Source organism: Cibotium barometz, chromosome 39 (genome assembly GCF_041138505.1).
Source record: "Cibotium barometz isolate CiBa-2024 chromosome 39, ASM4113850v1, whole genome shotgun sequence".
In the NCBI taxonomy this organism is placed as follows: Eukaryota; Viridiplantae; Streptophyta; class Polypodiopsida; order Cyatheales; family Cibotiaceae; genus Cibotium; species Cibotium barometz.
In genome coordinates, this window is record NC_141084.1 from 20,607,063 (window position 1) to 20,628,942 (window position 21,880).

The 21,880-nt window shown below is 45.4% G+C and overlaps 1 protein-coding gene across 2 annotated transcripts in view; it reads right to left on the reverse strand.

Annotated features, from left to right (window-relative positions):
* The window catches only part of LOC147615847 (DNA (cytosine-5)-methyltransferase DRM2-like), a 56,585-nt gene extending 35,876 nt beyond the window's left edge, over positions 1 to 20,709 (reverse strand). The window contains exons 1-2 of one of the 2 annotated variants that reach the window (XM_086778452.1): positions 20,411 to 20,709; positions 20,203 to 20,322 (exon numbers count right to left, since the gene is read on the reverse strand). In XM_086778452.1, coding sequence (XP_086634578.1) covers positions 20,203 to 20,313 — 111 coding nt within the window. In that variant the 5' untranslated portion in view covers positions 20,314 to 20,322; positions 20,411 to 20,709. The remainder of the gene's footprint in view (positions 1 to 20,202; positions 20,323 to 20,410) is intronic. The other variant, XM_086778453.1, reaches the window with a different exon arrangement.
* Between the last annotated feature and the right edge of the window lie 1,171 nt (positions 20,710 to 21,880).

Below are 21,880 nucleotides of genomic sequence, written 5' to 3' on the forward strand. Positions count from 1 at the left end.
TGAATATGTACGGGCAGCAGGTACAGCTCTTATTCAAGCAACGAGTGCTGTACGGGCAGCAAGTACAGTAGGTACTGTTGGTACAGCTGGTACAGTTGGTACAGCTTCAGGCAGGTGCAGGTACAGGCAGCAACAAATCAGGTACAGCCAGGTACAGACTGAATTCAGCACGTGGGAAAACCAGCAGCAGCAGGTACAGTTCAAGTACAATAGGCGGGCAGCAGCTGGGAGGCGGGTACAGCAGATCGTCTGGAAGAGGGCCTCTACTAGCATAGGAGGTGCAGCAAACTCCGTCCGGACAATGTCATGTGGGACGGAGGGTTTGCTGCGGATCATCCGTGAGAGCATGAGAATCTCAGGCCTCTCTATCTGAGACCATGTGGAGGTGGCGAGCCCAGTGCCCATTCTGCTGCAGCATACATCAAAGCAGGGGTGACTAGTGTCAAACAACCACCCCTTCATGCGGGGCTCCTGGAAGTGTGCCTAGTGACACTGTCTCTCTAGCATGGCCAGAGCTGCATACCCTCATGTGAGTCTATCCCTGGTTGCCTGTGCCATAGTAAATCTTCCTGGCAGAGTCGTAAATGTAATCCCCAGGTACACATATGAGTCTACCACCTCTACATGTCCTCCTGCTAGTGTGAAGATGGCCTATCATCGAACCGGCCCTGAGGTGTGGAAAATCATGGCCTTGGTTTTCCCAAGGTTCATTGTAAGCCCCCTCTGTGTGCAGAAGTCATCGAGTGCATGGAGATGGTGCTATAGTCCCATCCACGACTCAGAGACCCGAATAATATCATCTGCATATAGCATAACGTGGACTGTAGTACCTGAGATGTCTACCCCGTCCCCACCACCGTGACCAATGAATTCAGCCACCTCATCGATGTATAGCCCAAATAGTGTAGGAGAGAGTGGGCATACTTGCTTCACACCTATGGTGCTAGCAATAACATCAGATAGCCCCCTGGGGCATCGTATGCGCCCGAGGACCTGCTCATATAAAGCATAGATGCCCCAAACCATCTCTGATGGGATCCCCAATGACTCTAGGCGCTAGGCGCTGGAAGAGTCTCTCTCGTGGCACCGTGTCAAATGCTTTGCGGAAATCCACAAAGCAACAGTATAATCTCTTCTCCCACGCCCTAGCCTGGTCAATCAGACATCTCAAAGTGAATATATGGTCAATAGTGGAGAAAGCTCGTCGGAATCCAGCCTGCCCTGGTGCTCGCAGTCCCTCCTCCTCTGCATATGAGCTCAACTCTGCCTCGAGCACTGCGCCATAAAGTTTGGCCAATGTATGACCAATCATGATAGTCCTGTAGTTGCTGGGGTCTAGCATGTCCCCCGCTTTGTGGAGAGGCATGATGGTGTGCATAGTCCACTCAGCTGGTAGGCCCTCCACTAGTGCCCTATTAAAGAGGTGAGCAACAAAGGGTCCCAGTGTGTCAGCTACATAAATAAGATGCTCACTCTGTATACCTGTGTGATCAGCCGATCTCCCATGCTGTAATCGGCAGATAGCTCTCTCTACCATAGAGGCGGTAAAGAAAGTAGAGGTGGTAGGGCGGAACTCTTGTGGCTGTGGTATGGGCGGCTGCTGAGAGATATGGTAGAGGCTCTTTGCATGTGTGCCATGTGTGTGGATCCTCAATCGGGGTTGTCACGCTCCCAGCTCAAGTAAGTGATGACCATATCTGGTGTTATCCGGCCCCATGTCCTCTGACACCCTGCAAGCTCCCATGTCCTCCACCTCTAGTGTGTGCATCACCTCGGGGTGCTCGAAATCATAAATGTCGCACTGTCGGCTCTGTGTCCGTGCATTGAAATCCACTTCCCCCAGGTTGGAGTAGTGTATGATCTCATCTGAAGAGGCTGCATATGGTGACTCCCAATGGTCCTGTGTCCTCCTCCTCCCCTCTACTCTCCTCCTCTGTTGTCATGGCATATCTCGATCCTCTAGGAGAGAAGTAGCATAGAGCAATGTATAACACCCTGTCTGCTGAGAGCTGCAGTCTAATCCACATGTATCTAGCCTCCTGGTCACGTGCTACCACCTGTAGGCGCTCCTGTAGCTCTCTCTTGAAGAGTACCGCTATACCTCCAGATCCTCTCGATGTGCTCTGCCATGTGGTCCCCCTGTATGTAAACTCCCACTGATAGCCCTCTACTTTGGGTAGCCCCCTCTCTGGGCTCTGGTGCGTCTCTGTAAGTAGTATGATGTCCCGTCCCTCCATGACCTCCTCCATCCTCCCAAGATGTGTCCAAAGTGCTCCATTGCAGTTCCAAACTGCTATGTGTATCTGTGAATCTGGATCCACCATAGCCGATGTCCCATAGGCCGCCTGGCGCTAATCGGTGGCCTTACCATCGATGATGACACGGCCATCGCGATAGAATGCTCTCTTGCCCTCTTTCCGGGCCTGTAGCACTCTCGGCATGCATGTTTTCCTGTGTTCTATCTGCATCCTTGTAAGGTCGTCATCCAAATAGATGGGATCTCCCTGTAATCCTCGTAGAATCACCCTCTTCCTCATGAAGGTGACCCTCTCCGTCTCTCCTACAAACTGTACGATGAGGGCTCGCTTGCGTGTTGAGTCTTTCCTAGCTCTCCATGCTTTGGTGAAGGGAAGAGGGTCCTCTTCCCTGTAGCCGAGCTTCATGCATAGAAGCTGTCCATCTTTCTCGAGAGTGGAGTCGGGTGTCTCGGCTATACCTGTGACTCGAATGTTGAGGCGGCGGGCATGCCTCATCTTCTTCTCCTCAATGGTGGTGTGAATGATCTGGTGTTCTTCCCTTTGAGTCTCCTCCCTCACTTCTTTACGGATACTCTTCTTCACCACTTCAACCCATCATGACTCCTTGGAGAGAGAGAGGCGATGGAGCAAGAAGGGCAGCCAGCAGGCAATGATGAGAAAGAAAACCCACCAACACACCACACGTGGGAAATTTCCAAAAAGGTTCCATGCAAAGCCTTTTTTTTTAAGGTTATAAAACCTTAAATCAATTTAATACTTTGGGCACCCTCAAAAGCAAATGTCCAGCCCCTTTTTAAAATGGGTGTGAACACATTACCTTATAAATATTAAGGTTTACCATAGTTTATGGATTTTATCTTTTAAAAGGGTCAAAATGAAAATACTTACCACCTATTCACACGCCACACCATCGAGTCAGTACGCAGCACTCCACGGTACATTGGGGGCGTCCCCGTCCAGTGTACTAGCACGGCATGACAGACAGACACACGCAAACAAGTCATGCAAAAACAAATTTATGCATGCATGCATAAATGCATGTGCACATATAATGAACGAAATCTCACTTTCATGAAACTTGTACAAGAAGTTCCTATCGGGCACAAAACTGGCGCGACAGAAATATAAAAAAAATATGTCCTGGTCTTCCTATGGAGTGACAGTCCCATAGGTAAGACGCCATCCTGGCCATACACGGGTGGCACCAATAAGCTCCCGTCCATACAGCACGGAGCAAGTCACACGGGTGGCACGAAACTGGTTCTTGTCCATGTGACGCAGCACTGGTCACACACGGGTGGTACTAATCTGGCTCCTGTCCATGGACACCAAAAGACTGACCCTTTCACATGGGACATTGGCCTAGCCCCATGTGAGCATGGCACAAATCTGGCCGCTCTATGGAGTGACAATCCCATAGAAGAGGCTCCAAAAAAATGGAGATGGACCAAATGGTGACATCCCCCCGGGCTTCTAAACAGTTAACCTCAACTGAAAAGCTTCAAGATATGCCTACAAAAGCTGAGGGTAGTCAGCAAAATAATCCTCATCTACCCACTTTGCATCAATTGGCAAATAATTTTTAAATTTCACAAGGTATCTCTTGGAAAGTTTCCCATGTGGTAACTTTCTCTCCTTGTGAAATACAATCTGCTCTGGCTGAAGAATCTCCTCAAGCTCATCAACTTCTGGCGGATCTTCTGTGAGACAGCTCCTCTGGATCCTTCCGCAAAAGACTCACATGAAAAGCATTGTGAATCTTCCAATGGCTAGGTAAAGCAAGCCTGAAGGACACTTCATTGATCTTGTCAACCACTTTGAAGGGTCCATAATATCATGTAGAAAGCTTTGGATATGATCCCTCTCGTCCTGGCCTCTTCCGAAGCCTAGCTTTCTCAAATTTCAGCAATACCCAATCACCTTCCTTGACTTGCATGTCCCTTCTATGCTTGTCAGCAGCCCTTTTATGCTTGTCTTGTGACCTTGCAATGGCTGTCCACACCTGAGCAAAGGATACATCCAAGTCACGCACATACTCATCAGCTACAAAAATCTTATCCTTTGTATGAAGGATGGGGGGCAAGACCACTCTGCCATAAATAATCTCAAACAGGGCCTTTCCCGTGGAGACATGAACTATGTTGTTGTAGGCAAACTCTACAAGTGGAAGATACTTCTCCCACGCAGTCTTTTGATCTGCCACATAACACTTCAACAAATCCAACATGGCTGAATTTGCAGCTTCACTTTGGCTATCCGTTTGGGGGTGATAAGCTGATGAAAACTCAAGCTTAGTACCCATGTTATCAAATAAAGTCCTCCAAAAGAGGCTCATAGTCCTGGGATCTCTATCCCCAATGATGGACTTTGGCATACCATGATACTTGAATATGTGAGCAAGAAAAAGCTTCACCATATGATCAACTTTAATGGTTTTCTTGACAGGCAAGAAGTGAGCTTGCTTACTAAACTTGTCCACAATGGTCCAAATAGCATTATTCCCATGCTGGGATCTAGGCAAATCCATAATGAAGTCCATAGTAATGCTTTCCCATGGTTGCGAGGGAATAGGCAATGGCTGAAGCAAACTTGGAGGCTTTTGCCTATCAAGTTTCACCTTTTGGCAAGTAAGACATGCGCGTACATATACCTCAATGTCTTTACACATGCTTGGCCAAAAGAAATCTCTCTCAATCATGCGTGTAGTAGGCACGATACCTCTATGACCAACATAAGGTGGAGTGTGACATTCCTCCATAACCTTTGGACGCATATCCTTCACCACACATAAGCAATTATCCTTCATAAGATAACCCTCTTTGATCACATAAGAGGCATGTGAATGACCAACCATCAAATCAGTCCATATATGGCAAAAATCAGCATCCAATTGATACAAATCTCGCATGGCTGATAAGTTCCCATGAGAGGCCACTGAAACTGCACCCACATAAGGCCTCCTGGACAATGCATCTGCCACTACATTCTTCTTTCCCGGAGTATGTACGAAAATGAAACATGGAAAGAAAGTTTGCCATTCTCATCTGCTTCTCAGAGAGCTTTGTTTGAGATAGAAAATATCTCAAGCTGTGATGATCTGTCTTGACTACAAATTCAGCCCCAAGAAGATAATGTTTCCATATCTTTAAGGCATGAATTACAGCCAAGAACTCTTTTTCATAGATGCCCATATGAAGCTTGGCATCATGCAATTGACGGCTCTCATATGCAACTGCATGACCTTCTTGATTGAGGACAGCCCCTATACAATTCCCACATGCATCACATTCCACCGTGAATGGCTTTTGCAGTCGGGAACAATCAATACACGTCCACATATGAAAACATTCTTGAGTTACAAGAAGGCATCTTGCTCCTTAGAGATCCATTTAAAAGTGGCTTTCTTCTTCGTGAGATCATGTAGAGACATGGCAATCATAGCAAAATGCCTTATGAAGTGCCTGTAATATGAACATAACCCCAGAAAGCTACGTACCTGATGTACATTTTGCAGCTCTGGCCAATTCCGAATGGTTTCAATCTTGGCAGGATCCATTCTTACACCATCCTTGGATACAATGTGGCCCAAATAGTGTATCTCTGAAAGAAAGAACTCACTTTTCTTGGCATTAATGAAGAGTTTATGCTTCCGCAACTCTTCAAATACTATAGCCAAATGAGTCCTATGCTCTTGCTCATTCTTGGAAAAAACCAAGATGTCATCAAAGAATACACATGTGAATTTTCGATGGGGTCGGAATATCCTATCCATCATATGATTGAATGTGGCGGGGACATTGGTGAGACCAAAAGGCATCACCAAAAACTCATGCAATCCAAAGGCTACCCTGAATGCAGTTTTGTGGACATCCTCTGGCACCACTCGTATCTGGTGATAATCACTCTTCAAATTGAATGGGAGAATTAATTAGGGTTAGGGTTTCGTGTGGGAGATATACACAGAGAGAAGGAGAGAGAGAGAGAGACATATGTGGGGATAAATCAACTCACCGGAATGAGTGTGTGACTCCCCTATCACACATGTATATTTGCACAAGTACACATAGTGCACTTAATACATTAAAAGTACTAAGTGTACTATGTACTATAACTTATGGGCTTGTACACACTATAAGGGTGGGCATAATGCCTTTACCCCAACAACCTCCCACTTAAAGACAAAGTGCCCTTAAATGAAGGAAAAGAAAAATCAGCATGTACATGATAATATACAAGGCCGTATCAAGGCTGAAACTGGCCTCATCCAATGCCCATCAAGTGTCTGCAATGAGCAAACCTCTCCGGAAGCAAACTCTTTGTCAACAGATCAGCCGGGTTGTCATCCGTATGAATCTTAACAAGCTGAATTTGCTTGTTCTCTATCATCTCTCTGATGAAGTGATATTTCACATCCACATGCTTCGTCTTTGCATGAAAGACAGGGTTCTTTGCCAACTGGATGGCACTCTGACTGTCACAATGCAACAATGGAATATCCCCTGCATAACCCAAATCAAACACTAACCGAGATAGCCATAATGCCTCCTTGCAAGCCTCTGTGGCTGCAATACACTCGGCCTCTGTAGTAGATAAGGCAGTGCACTTCTGCATCTTGGATATCCATGACACAGCACCTCCTGTGAATGTAAACACATAACCGGTAGTAGACTTCCGGTTATCTGGATGACCGGCATAATCCGAATCCGTGTAACCATGCACTAATGCATCCTGTTTGCCAAAGCATATGCACATATCCTGTGTGCCCTTCAGGTATCTCATGACACCTTTCACTGCTTCCCAATGCTTCTTGCCAGGTTTGGCCATGTATCTAGAAACCACTCCCACTGCAAATGCAATGTCTGGCCTAGTAGCAAACATGGCATACATGAGACTGCCACAAGCTGAAGCATACGGAATCTTGGCCATATGAGCCCTGTCACTATCCGACTGTGGGCTGTCCATAGCACTGAGTTTCACATATGGAGGCAAAGGAGTACTAGTCTTCTTCCCCCCATCCATATCGAACCTCTGCAAAACTTTGCCAATGTATTCTTTCTGAGACAAATACAACACATGCTGATTTCTGTCCCGAAGTATCCGCATACCCAAAATGTGTGAATCAAATCCAGATCATCATGTGCAACCAAAGCTAATACAACTCTAAGTGTGGTCATTTTGACCACTGGAGAGAAGATCTCATCAAAGTCCACACCATATTCCTGCTTGAAGCCCTTAGCCACTAACCTGGCTTTGTATCTTGGCTTTGCATCAAGTGCAACTTTGAGCCTGTAAACCCACTTGCATGGCAAAACCTTCTTGCCCGTAGGCAAATGCACCAACTTCCATGTTCCATTTTTGTGCAGAGAATCCATCTCTGACTTCATAGCACGCTCCCAAAGAGCCTTGTCTGCCCTCTGTAAAGCCTCCTTATAACATGAGGGCTCCCCACAGTCAGTGAGCATCAAGTAGTCAACCCCTGGAACAAACCTGTCAGGGGCTCTGGAGGGTCTTGTGGACCTCCGTACCCAATGACCATCATTTGCAGGTTGCTGTCCAACCTGCATATCACCTATTGGTGGCTCCTGTTCCATGCCAAAAGGCTGAAAAATCATGCCCGGTATCTCCTCTAACTGTGGGATATCCATAGGGATATCTTCTGCCATCTCTGGCTGTCCATTTGGACCATTTTCAGCACCATTTAAGGGCTGGTTTTGATGCTGTAATGGCTGATTTACAACCCTTGGTTGTTGTCCATGATGTTCATCATCATCAAAGATGACTCTGCCAGGCTCCTGTTGCCTTGCAGGCTCCTTATACATGCATGTTTCATCAAAAATGACATCATTGCTGCGTATAATCTTTCTATTCACTGGATCCCAAAGTCTATACCCCATTTCACCTCTGTCACCATATCCTAGGAATATGCATTTGTGAGACTTAGGATCAAGTTTGGTGCGCATTTCCCTGCGTATGTGCACGTATGCAACGCAACCAAACACTCTCAAGTGCTTGTAGAACGGAGGCTTCCCTGTCCATACTTCTTCTGGCACTTTCCCACCAAGCCTCGTGTTAGGTGACCTGTTTATAAGATGAATGGTTGTCATAACAGCTTCAGCCCAAAAACCATGAGATAACGCAGCATGTGACAACATAGAACGGACCTTTTCCTGAATGGTCCTATTCATCCTCTCTGTTGTCCCGTTTTGTGGAGGATCATACGGAGTAGAGAGCTCCCTCTTGATGCCTTTAGCATCACAAAAGTCTTGAAACTGTTTGGACATATACTCTCCACCATTGTCGAAACGCAAAGCCTTCAATGTTTTGCCAGTTTGATTCTCAACATGAGCAACAAACTTCTGAAACACTGAGAATGTATCACTCTTCAAACGAAGAGGATAAACCCACACCTTGCGTGTGGCATAATCAATAAATGACACAAAATATTTTGCCCCTCCCAAAGAAAGCTAAGGCATCTCACATACATCTGTATGCACAAGCTCTAACTGAGCTTCTTTCTGTCCAAGAGCTTTCTTGTGGGGGCACTTGAGTTGCCTGCCATATATACAATGCTCACAAAACTGAAAACTTGAAAACTTTAGAGAAGGCAAGTAACCAAAACGAGACAATTGCTCCATTCCTTTGACACTCATGTGTCCCAACCGGCTATGCCACATAGAGATTTCCGACAGCTCGGTTGCATTTACATTAGCATGGTGACAAACACCTGCATGCATGAAGTAAAGAGTGTCCACCTTAGAGCCTCTGGCAACAACCAGTGAGCCCTTACTAATCTTCCACTTTCCACGACCAAATGTGGTAACATAATCAGCATCATCAAGCTGTCCAGTAGAAAGCAGGTTCTTCTTGATCTCAAGCACATGCCTGACATCATGGAGGATAAGCTGTAAGCCATCTGAAAACACAAGCCTCACATCACCTCTGCCAAGAATCTTGCATGCATGGTTGTCACCCAAATAAACTTTGGCTTCATCTTTGTCTCTGTCCTTTCCTTTGCCCTTTTCCTTTTGATCATTCTTCCATTTGTAGCATTGCTTTTTGATATGTCCCTTCTTGCCACAATAATGGCATTCCAAGTCCTTTTTGGAGCGGGACTTGCTCCTTCCCCGTTCTTGGCTTTTACCCCTTTGCTGGGATCTCCCACATGCATTCATTGCATTGGACTTTCCAACGGAATTGTTCTTCCTGTTCATCTCTTCTTGAAGAAGAGCACCCTCCACATCTGCATATGACAGCATAGCATTCGAATTGCTAGTGGCTGTCCTAAATGTGTCCCAACTCTCTGGCAAAGTGCATAAGAGAAAGGTGGCTTTGAACTCATCGTCCATTGCCAACTTTTGATTGATGACCTGGCTGACAATACCATTAAACTCATTTAAATGGGCTGCCATAGACGCCCCTTCCTTCATTTGAAGACCTATGAGTTTCTTCAACCCATACACTTTGCTTGAGGCACTTTGCTGGGCATACAAGTCCTGCAATCTTTGCCACATTCCCCAAGCTGTCTTCTCTTCACGAATGCTGAAAATTACACCCCTTTCTTTGATAGGCTTGTGCTGCTTCTTCTGGAGCAACACATTATAGCACTGGGTTTGCCAAATATCATGATTATGTGAGCCTTCAAGCTTCTTGATGTGAAGCAATGAAGAGCTCTCACCTGTGGTTGCCATAGCAATATGCAACCTGTCAATGCCTGACTCCCTGCAAAATGTGCAAACACTGCACCAAAAGCACACAAAGTGCTCACAGTTGTTCTCCCAAAGTTTATCTCCCACTGCGGAAGCACGAATGCAACTCTACTCCCACTGTATGTGATGAAATCACCAAAATCTGGTTGCTGCAGATTTAGGACAGCACCTTATATGTGCTCTGTTGCCCTTCCAAAGTACTGTACAACAGTACCAAGTGCTCACCAATGATGTACCAAATCTGTACCGGCAAGTACAGCAGCTAAAATTGAGCCTTTTCCTCACTCAAATCAATGTGTAGCCATGCCAAAACTTGTACAAAGTTGTACCAAATCTGTACCAGCAAGTACAGCAACAATAAATGCTCTCCTGGCTGTCCAAATGAGTGAAAATCAGACTTTTACAGTCCCAACCACTGCATACAACAGTCCCGAACAGAAATTGGGCAAAAGCCCCTTGACTGCAAGCTGATTTCTGAGGATTCAAGGCATAAAAGTCTTGCCTGCTGTTTTGCCAAGCTCCACAAGCATAAAATCTTGAAAAGCCCCTTGATTTAAGATCAATTTTGTGATCATACATGGTACATTAACGCACATGAAGGCATCCAGAGTCTTCACAGTGCTTCCCCGTGGCCACATATACATCCAATACATAAAAGCCCCTTGATTTACAGGCACATTGAGTGCTTGACAGGCATCAACACATTGCCCAAAGCATCAAATGCGAGTGCCTGCATGCAAATCAACCCAATCGGCACAAAAGCCCTTTGATTTGCATATCAATTTCCTGCAATTTTGGCCGAATGTGAAATTTATCACATCATCCAGCATGTATGAATGCTTAATTGTACAATAACATCAAAAGCCCCAAATTTTGATATCCAATTTCCTACAAATTGATCCTGAATGTGACCAATGTCACCCAATTTTGCCAATTTTGCTCAAAATTTGAGCAATTTGGCACCTGTACCTGCTCAATTGATAATTGTATCTACTCAATTGCAAATCCCCAAAAAAAATTGAAGCAAATACCTTTGCAATTTCTGATTGCAGGAAAGAGGAGGGGGTCGTGCTGATGCTGCTGCAGTCTGATTCTTGGAGGTGATCCTTGGAGAGCTTTGATGGCTGCTCCAATCAAGCTAGTGGAGCCAGAGATTCTGCGTTACAAGGCGTTTGAGCCGGTGCTGCTGCTAGGGCGCATCTCTGCTTCGCATTTACTGACGTGGAGTCCGTGCAGTGCTTTGGGCGGAAGACGGTGGTGGCACAAGCGTACACACACGTACACACGGACAGAACCGCTTCTTGTAGAGAGCGAGGGTGTGAAAGCACCGAGGACGCCGACGACCTACGCTCCGCCTTCGCCTAGCGGTGGCGGGTTGTGCTCGCCCAGCGATAACACGCCTGTGCTTCGACGGCTCGCTCGTAGGCATGTTCGCCTGTGTTCGCCTCGTAGACGTGTTCGCTCGTAGGAGTGGTTTTACGCCTTGTGGCCAGGCATCTTACACGTGGTGATGATGACGTGCTGCTACGCTTCCTTGCGCACTGAATCGACTACAGATGCTGCTACGCTTCCTTGCGCACTGAATCGAAGACAGATGCTGCTACGCTTTGTGGCCACCAACGCCTTGCTTTGCTCACACTGCCTACGACTGGTTTGCAGCGCATGTGCTCCTTGCTGAGCACCAAAAAGCTCCTCTGCTCGTGCCAAGCTCAAGGCTCCATAGCCGAGCTTCTTCTTCGCGATGAGGATGACTCCGTACACCCGCACACACATGGACACAACCGTGGCTCTGATACCAGTTGAATGGGAGAATTAATTAGGGTTAGGGTTTCATGTGGGAGACATACACAGAGAGAAGAAGAGAGAGAGAGAGACATATGTGGGGATAAGTCAACTCACCGGAATGAGTGTGTGACTCCCCTATCACACATGTATATTTGCACAAGTACACATAGTGCACTTAGTACATTAAAAGTACTAAGTGTACTATATACTATAACTTATGGGCTTGTACACACTATAAGGGTGGGCATAATGCCTTTACCCCAACACAAATCAATACGGCTGAAACAAGCCGAGCCATCAAGCTTATCCAAGATGTCATCAATGCGCGGGATTGGAAATCTGTTCTTGATGGTGACCTTATTTAGAGCTCTATAATCCACACACATGCGGAATGACCCATCTTTCTTTTGTACCAGAAGCACAACAGAGCAAAAAGGTGAGAAACTTAGCTGAACCAAACCTTTCTCCAAAAGCTCATTAACCTGCTTCATAATCTCTTGTTGTGCGGCACTCACACGATATGCGGGTTTCTTAGGTGGAAAACTATCTGGCACAAGATCTATGCGATGATCCTCCGGCCTTTGAGGAGGTAGTTCACCTGGCAATGCATCAGCAAAACAATCTTTGTATACATGAAGAAAATTCAACCTATCCTGAGTTTAAACATCCACATTTTCATGACTTGGTTCAATGTTATCACGAACAAAAACCAAGTACGCTGAAAGACTCTTTTTCATTGCTTTATTAATCTGGATGTGAGATACAACTGAGATAGAATCCCCTTCCTTGCCAGCATCAATAACATGCATGCGGCCTCTATGCATAAAGGAAATTCTGTTTGTCTTGTACTCTTTGCGGGGCTCAAGCCTATGATGCCATGGCTTGCCAAGCAATACATCACATCCATTAAGTGGAGCAACCAAGAAATACTCATGATCAAGATAACCCTAAATATGTATGCGCAACTTCCCAATAAAGTGGAGTAACCTGCACCTCTTTACCAATAAAGGCAGCTTCTGCTTCAATTTGAGGCCCTATATCCTCAACCTCAATGCCCAAGGCGGCTGCCATCTGGGTAGAGATGAAGTTATCTGTTGCACAATCATCAAACATAAATAGAGCGGGCTGATCCTTGATTTGACCCCATGCTTTGCATACCATCCTCTCTTTACCTTCATGTTTCCCTGCACATCAGGAACTGCATGCACAGTTGCCTTGGGTTGCTTGTCCTCATGCTTTTGTTTGCGGTTGGGGCACTGTCTAAACATATGCTCTTTACTGCCACAAGAAAAGCATTTCCCCTCCTTTGCATATTGCTCCCTTTGCTCAGGAGCCCATGATCCTTCGATGTGGTATTTTCAGCTTTACCTCCCTTTTGGACTTCTCGAAAGCTCTTTTTAGGTGGCTGTCCACCTTTTTGCAGGTTTGGGACAGCCTTCTCTTTGCCCTTAGAACCACCTTGATCTTGCTTGATTTTGAGCACCAATTGCTCCGTAGCAAGAGCAGATGCTATAAGCTGTTGTAAGGTGTGTTTCGGGTGCAATTCAATGCCCAAACGATAGGCTGGTTGCAACCTGGAAGGAAACTTTCTTTTCTTTTCATCCTCAGAGAGTTGCATGAAAGGAGTAACCTCGAGTAAAACTTTCCAAAATTTGCTCACATACTGCTGCACACTCTCATTATCCTTTTGATCAAGTCTATCCCACTTTAAGGTGAGCGTATGCTTTGCGTTTAGTGATAAGAATTGGGCATAAAATCTGTCCTTAAACTCTTTCCAAGTGCAAATGGGATCTTTGGTGGTCTTTTCAATGATCCACCAATGGGCAGTTGTCCCCTTCAAAAACATGCTTGCATGACGGCTCTTGGACTTCTCAGTGAAGTCCTCTTCACTAAATGCAATATCAAACTGAGCCACAAAAGCAAGCACCTTAGAAGCATCAAACTCCCCATGATAGGCATCAAACTTCACTGACTTGTCCCCTGCCTTGAGCTCCTTGAGCTTTTTGGCATGAGGCTCAAGTTCTTGCCTCTTTCTCTTGCCCTTGTCCAAGAGGGCAGCTCTCTCTGCATGAGCTTCATGGGCAATCTTAGGTGTTCCACTAGCCAAAGTGACATGGGTCTTTGGTTCTTGTGGCCTCGCTAAAAGATGCTTTGTCTCACCACGAGACAACTCAATAGGCAAGGTCTTTTGGGTTGCATACTATCCCCATGATGTACAAACTTGGAATCCATATGGCCTTCAGCACGCATGAATATGTTTCCTCCTTTGCCATGAGAAGTGGATGCATGGCGAGAAGTGACCGATACTTCTTCTTTATGCAAATATGATCTCAACCTTTCAGAGGCTGGGTCTCCATGCTGCAAACGAGGTGGATTCTTGAACATAAGCTGTCCATCCTCTCCCTCTTTAAGGTCACCCTTTCGGATAAAATAAGAGAGTGCCAACTCCCTTGGCTTCTTGCCCACTTCTCGAGCCATAGACTCAAAAGTCATGTCCACCATAGCATCAGCTTTCTTGGCTTCTATGACACTTTGTACATGGGGGTTTTCATGCAAGAATTTCAACTCTTGCTCTTTTGCCTGCAAGAGCCTCTTCATGTGCTCCAACTCATCCCTCAATGCATTGGGCTCTTCCTTATGCATGGGTTCTTTACCACGTGATGGCTGTCCCATGAATGCACTGTCATAGACTCTCTCAAGAGGCTTATGCCTTCCATGCAATGCATCGGAATCCCGTGAAGCACTTCATTGGCCCCTCGAATTCGGCACTTCCAATGGGTTGCCCTGGCTATCCAATGAGTCAAATGTTCGCACTTGCTTCCGATCTCAAAACACCGTGTCTCCTCTTGAGAAAGAGAGACGACCAGGCTCTGATACCAATGTGACCGCTCCCTACAGGAGGCCTACAGATCGAAAGACAATATACACATATTTAGAATACTTAATTTAACTAATATTAAACAATGAAAAAAACATAAATATTGGAAATACTGAAAATACAAATGACACCAGCACTGGGGCCGGAAAGCGTAGGCCCCTCCCTCAATACTTATTGTATTTCTTGGAGTATTTATATTTGTACAAGTGTCACACGCCTGAAAGGCCAGATTTCTCCACCACGGAGTGAAAACAACCAAACAAACTGATTCAAGTCGATGAAGACGTGTTGGTCGGAGTAGCCTCAAGTCCCAAGCTCATTCCCACCTTCACTGGGTGCACACCTGCCTTTCACTGGTCTTCTGGGACCGTGCACAAACAAGCACGCCCGTACTAACGCAGGCACAATGGTACAACGCGGAGGGAACGTTTCCCGGTTCTCCCAATTAAGCTTTGTACCCAGTTTTTCTCCTAGGTTTTTGGCTAACCTTCACTAGCCCTCTAATCCTGAGGGCGCGGTTAGCACGCATACATAGGGGAATAACAACCCAGCAAGAAAACTTCCAAGAAATGGAAATGAAAAAGAAATTCCCTACGGTTGTGGGAGATGGCTGCATGGGAACGCCATAGGTTTACTGTTTGGGCAATGGTCACATTTTTGACCTTTTCTTTTGGCCGTTTGGGAGGGGCTTTTCATGGGCCTTTATAGAACTTGAAATTTAAATTAAAATAATTAAATTTTACATAAATTTAAACATAGCACCTGGAGTAGCTTGTTGCAGATAAATCAATGGAAGAGTCCTTTCTCTCTTTTGGAGCCTCGTACTTTGGTTCCATTAGCAACAATTTGTACAAATAGAACGCTGTACATAAGTCCATTTGCATCACCATACGCAAGTAGATCAACATCACCTGGTGTACACAAACCAGGAGCAGCAAGGCTGGAAGCTGAATATGTACGGGCAGCAGTTACAGCTCTTATTCAAGCAACAAGTGCTGTACGGGCAGCAAGTACAGTAGGTACTGTTGGTACAGCTGGTACAGCTGGTACAGTTGGTACAGCTTCAGGCAAGTGCAGCTACAGGCAGCAACAAATCAGGTACAGTAGGCGGGTACAACCAGGTACAGACTGAATTCAGCACGTGGGAAAACCAGCAGCAGTAGGTACAGTTCAAGTACAACAGGCGGGCAGCAACTGGGAGGTGGGTACAGCACCGAATTTTGCCTTTGGAGAGAGAGAGGCGATGGAGGAAGAAGGGCAGCCAACAGGCGATGATGAGAAAGAAAACCCACCAACCCACCACACGTGGGAAATTTCCAAAAAGGTTTCATGCAAAGTCTTTTTTTTAAGGTTATAAAACCTTAAATCAATTTAATACTTTAGGCACCCTCAACAGCAAATGTCTAGCCCCTCTTTAAAATGGGTGCACATTATCTTATAAATATTAAGGTTTACCATAGTTTATGGATTTTACCTTTTAAAAGGGTCAAAAAAAATACTTACCACCTGTTCACACGCCACACCACCGAGTCAGCAAACAGCACTCCACGGTACACTGGGGGCGTCCCCGTCCATTGTACTGGCACGGCATAACAAGCAAACAAACGCAAACAAGTCATGCAAAAACAAATTTATGCATGCAAGCATAAATGCATGTGCACATATAATGGACAAAATCTCCTTTTCATGAAACTTGTACAAGAAGTTCCTGTCGGGCACAAAACTGGCGCGACAGAAATATTAAAAAAACATGTCCTGGTCTTCCTATGGAGTGACAATCCCATAGATAAGACGCCATCCTGGCCATACACGGGTGGCACCAACAAGCTCCCGCCCATACAACACGGAGCAAGTCACATGGGCGGCACGAAACTCGTTCCCGTTCATGTGACGTAGCACTGGTCACACACGAGTGACACTAATCTGGCTCCCGTCCATGTGACACCAAAAGACTGGCCCTTTCACATGGGACACTGGCCTGGCCCCATGTGAACATGGCACAAATCTGGCCGCTCTATGGAGTGACAGTCCCATAGAAGAGGCTCCAAAAAAATGAAGATGGACCAAATGGTGACAGCTTCACCTCAGCAACCCATGGTGAAAGAACCACAAACAGTCAATGAAGATTCCAAATTCTCCCCTCTGCGATCTGCAAGTGTGTACCTGCATTGAGGAAATCTTGGGTCCTTTTCTTTTTGAAGCCTGCGGCGGTTGGCATCTCTCTAGCACCTCTAGGAGCAGACTTCAAACAGTATATGGGTAGGCACCTAGATGGAGACCGTACGCATAGCCCTTGAGGTCATTGAGACACAAAGTAGCTTAACAATATGATGCACGTGCCTCCTTCTGGACCCAAGCAATAACAAGTTCACAGGGGAGTTCTTCACTTTCACTAGCCCCCACCACCATCAGTATGGAGTTTGGCACCTCCATAGGCCAAAAGGCATAGTTATTGGTATAGGGGAGTGGTGAGGAGAAGCTATGGAGGCTTGAAAGGAAACACGGCTATGGAATTGGAGCAAAGGGAGAGAGAGAGAGAGAGAGAAGGGCACAAACGTAGAGAGATTTACACCACTGCAAAATGTGACAGTTGATTGATTTTTTCAATGAAGTATATGCACCTTTATAGGTTACAAAGGTCACCTCAATGACATCACTGCTTATATCAAGCACACACAAATATCTAGATATTATTTGATACCCCTCTACGAGGTGGTTCACACACTACCACTCTGTAGGAGATGGTTCACACGCATGCACAAGAATACTTTGATCCCAAGTTCCAACAAACCCTCCCTTGAGGGATTGCCTTATACTATGTAAAGAATAAATCTAGGCTCATGGTTTCTCATGCTAGTTTTCCTGGTCAAGGATCAATCACATGGCTCTAGTTTCACAAGCCAGTTTTGGGGTCCTAAGGGTAAGGACATACACGAGATTAAGTCACACAAAAGAACACAACACACACAATGGGCTTAAAAAGCACGGCCTCCTATATAGAAGGCTCTTCAACAATATTAGCAAAGCTTTATATAGAAGGCTCTTCAACAATATTAGCAAAGCTTTATATAGAAGGCTCTTCAACAATATTAGCAGAGTTTTTCTTTGAATTGCAATCTTTTTCAAGATGATTGCTTTTCCCACATATAACACAAGGATTGAGCCTAAAACAATCCTTTTCCAAGTGATTGCTTTAATCTACAAACTTTCCCTTTGGCTTGTCCTCTGTATGATCCTTTAGTCTTTAAAGCAAAACCTTGTTCTGTGAGTCGTGACTACTTCTATTGACCTTTGCTTCTTCTTTCTTTCTTCTTCTTGTAAAGAATTAATGATTCTCTCCAAGGTAGGATTAGGAATGTTCTTCAAGGTGGTCACCAAGTTGTCATACTCCTCAAGCACGCTTTTGAGAAGCACTGCCATGGCATCATGTTTAGTTATTGGAGACTAAACTGCGGCTAGTTGAGTCATGAGACTCCTCATTTTGTTGACATGTTGAGTAAGAGATTCTCTTGTCTTCAGTTGCAACTCACAGAAGGTGTAGATTTTCTTTCATCAAATGAAACTTTGTCTTCATTTGCCAATGTGGAAACCTTGGCCATTAAACTTGTCTATGAACATGTGAGAGCATATAGTTGTAGAGAAGATAAAAGACTAAAGACTCCTTAGTGTTAATCACAAACACGTTTGTGCAACGCCATCATGTAGCATCACATAGATAGTTTATGTAGCTAGTTTAGTACAATTTTTCTTTCCCATGGTTCAGTATTCATCATGGATACATCGTACTACATTTTTGGTCTCATAGATCCTGTTGGTCTTTTGAAGACGTTATGTCTTTCTTTCTTTATTTCTCTAATATAGGAAGAGATTGAAAGACCTAAACCAAAAAACAGCCAAGGAGAGGAGGATGCAATAGATGCTTTCTAATCTACTCTTTTCTTTTTCCCAAGAAAGTATCCTTCATTCCAGATTACAACCCTCAAGAAAAGAAACAAGGTACTATGGCCCCTCATGTGAGACTAGAAAACCAAAAAACATGAGGGGGGAGCTCCCTCTCCAGCTGGCCGCTCTCAAAGGGAGGCTACATCAAGGAGGGCGGAAGGGGAAAGAAAAGGCACATGGTAGCACTTTACTACCAAACTAGTCCATCGTCCCTCCCCCCCGCCCGAGTGAAGAAGGGGTCTGGACTCCCAAGTGCCCAAGAAGGCTGCATGGCACTGTTGACATCGGATCCGAGTTGCCTATGAGGCACTTATCTGAACTAGTCTTTTTAGTCCTAAGCCTAAGCTAGTCACATGCTTTAAATCTAAAAATTGATTAGAAACTTTGATTTGATCCTAGCCCTAGGTGGCTCTAATACCATGTAAAGATTTTGCATGGCTAGGCAAAATCAAAGCAAAGCACAAAAACCATAATTAAGATATAGCCCAAGAACTAAAGCTAATCACAAGGCATAAGCATATAAAGACTTATCTCATTGAAAATCTCTCGTAGCAATAATTCCATGTATGTTACCTTCGAGCTCTCATTCACCACAAAAAGGAGTGGCACCTAACATGCCACCTATGTGGCCTCTAAAGTGTCCACATTTCTCAATCTCAATTTGACTCTTCTACACACTTCTTCTATCCTTTTTCCCTTTTACAAACAACCATATAGATCATCTTTGCCCAGATGAGCCATACAACGTTTTGAGGACAACATGCAATCTACAAACCTAGAAGAAGAACTCAAATACATATGACTGAACCACCCATTCCTCACCAACATGCAGACCCAATATTTTAACAAACACTTCACACATTCAAAAGACAAGACTTGGATCTCACATAGGTGGGCACTTTGGCATTCAAAGGGACTTGAGGAATGGCCAACAGACAAATGCCATGCAAACAGGTTACATAGAAGCAAAATCCACACTTGAAAAAGCTATACAACCATATGCACGGTGCAATCTATGGCATCACAAAATAAATGTCTTTCAGTTTAACCATTTTATCATTTGAACACTGACTTTCTTCTCAATTCTATTCAACAAATGACTGCATACCCCTTGTGAAGTGAGAACTTTAGATGGTGAAAGTGGCATGCTAAAAATAAGATAAAGCTTGACCTGCATGGTGGATGCAGCATGGAGGACAGCCCCCCCCCCACCGTTGTGCATATAAGGAAGGCCAACCAGTACATCAGCCTGGTCGCCCTCTAGCTAATCCTAGAGAGCTGGTTGGCCTGCCATAAATGCCCCACCAGAAATGGGTCTGATGTCCAATTGGCCAGCCTTGTTGGTGAATTGGGTACCCAAAAAGAATGCCTTCCTAGCACTCTTTATGCAGCCTACATGCAGCTCAAATTCATCCCGTTCCCTGCCCGCGGCGCCGAATGGGATGGCTTCTTGTCAGATATGCCACGGGGATCTACACTGGGTCAATACAATCACACGGGTGCCGGGCCTCCTGCCAAACCTGGCTGGCCCAACCTCCCTCCCCCAAAGGCATCTTATCTGTCGTAATTTGAAAAACAAACCATGTGAACAAAGCAACCACAACATGCAAGCATAGCAAGTGCAGCTTCTTACCGAGGATGACACCTCTGACTCCTCGTACTTGATCTGCTTGAGCTTTTTATTCCTGGGGGAACTTTCCTCTGACCCTACGCTACTGCTTTCATAACTCACCAGGCTTTGCATGGCTCCCCCCTACAAAAGAGAGGTTTCTGGTTAGGGTTTCTTTCCACAAACCGAGACGAAGAATTGCACCAGAAAAAGAAAGAGCGAGAGGACTAACCTGGTAGTGGAAGCTAAAGTTGCCGCGCCACGTTCATTCTGCAGCGATGGCGAAAAGAGAGCAGCACTTGGGGATCGCGGGCTAAACAACACGGAAGAGAGAGAAATCACAGAAGGAGAGGGGGGAAGGTCACAGGTGGAGCTCCAGTGAGAGGGGTACTGCAGTGAACTCAAAGTGCATGGCGGGAAGCCTGGGTTGGCATGGCATTGGCACCTGTGTTTCGCTTTTAACCCTTCCTTCGCCCACACACTTCCATCGATCAATCACATATAACTACTTAGGTAATGGATTGTATTGCTTTATGTAAACGCCACTTAACCCACATAAATGCTGTTTTGTTTGTTTTTTTTTTTGGCTGGAATTAGATAGAACAACACACACCCCTTAAAGAGAGGGGGAAGGGGGGGGGGAGGGGTCGAACCCATGACCTCGAGACTCTCAAGAACCATCTTAACCACTCCACTAACTCGTGCGATCAATCAATCACATATTAACTACCTTGGTAATGGATTGTATTGCTTTATGTGAACACCACTTAACCCACATAAATGCTGTTTTTTTTTTAAGTTTGGCTGGAATTAGATAGAGGCTGGGTTCACATTGGAGCGGCGGAAAACATACTCTCAAACACACTTTTCCAGGTGGAACTCTTACAAAATGCACACTTCCGCCGTCCAACTGTTCACATAGGGAGGGGGAAGTAAAAGGGAGCCTGACTTCTTCCGCCGCCCACTGTGAACACTGGGGGGCGGCGGAAGAAAGAGTAAACACCATACCAAAAACCATAGAACAAAGCTATATTATGTCCACAAAGCATAGTGTAACTACATAAAATAAAGAAGCCACACTACAAACCACAATAAACCAGACAAAAGACTTGTATTACAAAGGCTTAATCGGAGTTGGTACGTGAGTCCAGCTCCTCTAAAGCCGCCCTTCCAAAAACTTGTAGGACTGCCTCCTTGAGCGCGCTCCATTGCATCCTCTATGTCAACTTCACGTATTGCTTGAAGCTCCCTCATGGAGGTAGCTATTGCTCTTCGATCCTCTTCTACATGTCCAGAGCATGCTGACAATTCTGCTTCCGCCTCACGTACCCACTCCATCTCAAAAGACTCTCCATGTTGGATACAAATGTTGTGTAGCACAAGACAAGCCGCAACAAGATCTGGGACATGACGTAGATTCATGTCACATCTTTTTAGCAAGATGCGAAACCTTGCCTTGAGCATACCAAACGCTCTCTCAATTGGCATCCTTGTGCTCGATTGAATGAAATTCCAATGGTACTTTAGACGTGTCAACCCTTCCTTGCATCCTTTGAAAGGCACTAACATGTATGGCCGTGCGGGGTAAGCACATTCGCCAACCAAACAATAGTTACCCAGCTCGCCCCTTGCACATGCTTGCCCTATATCACTTCTGGAGAAGTTCAAGGAGTCATGCGCTGATCCGGCCCAACTGACATCA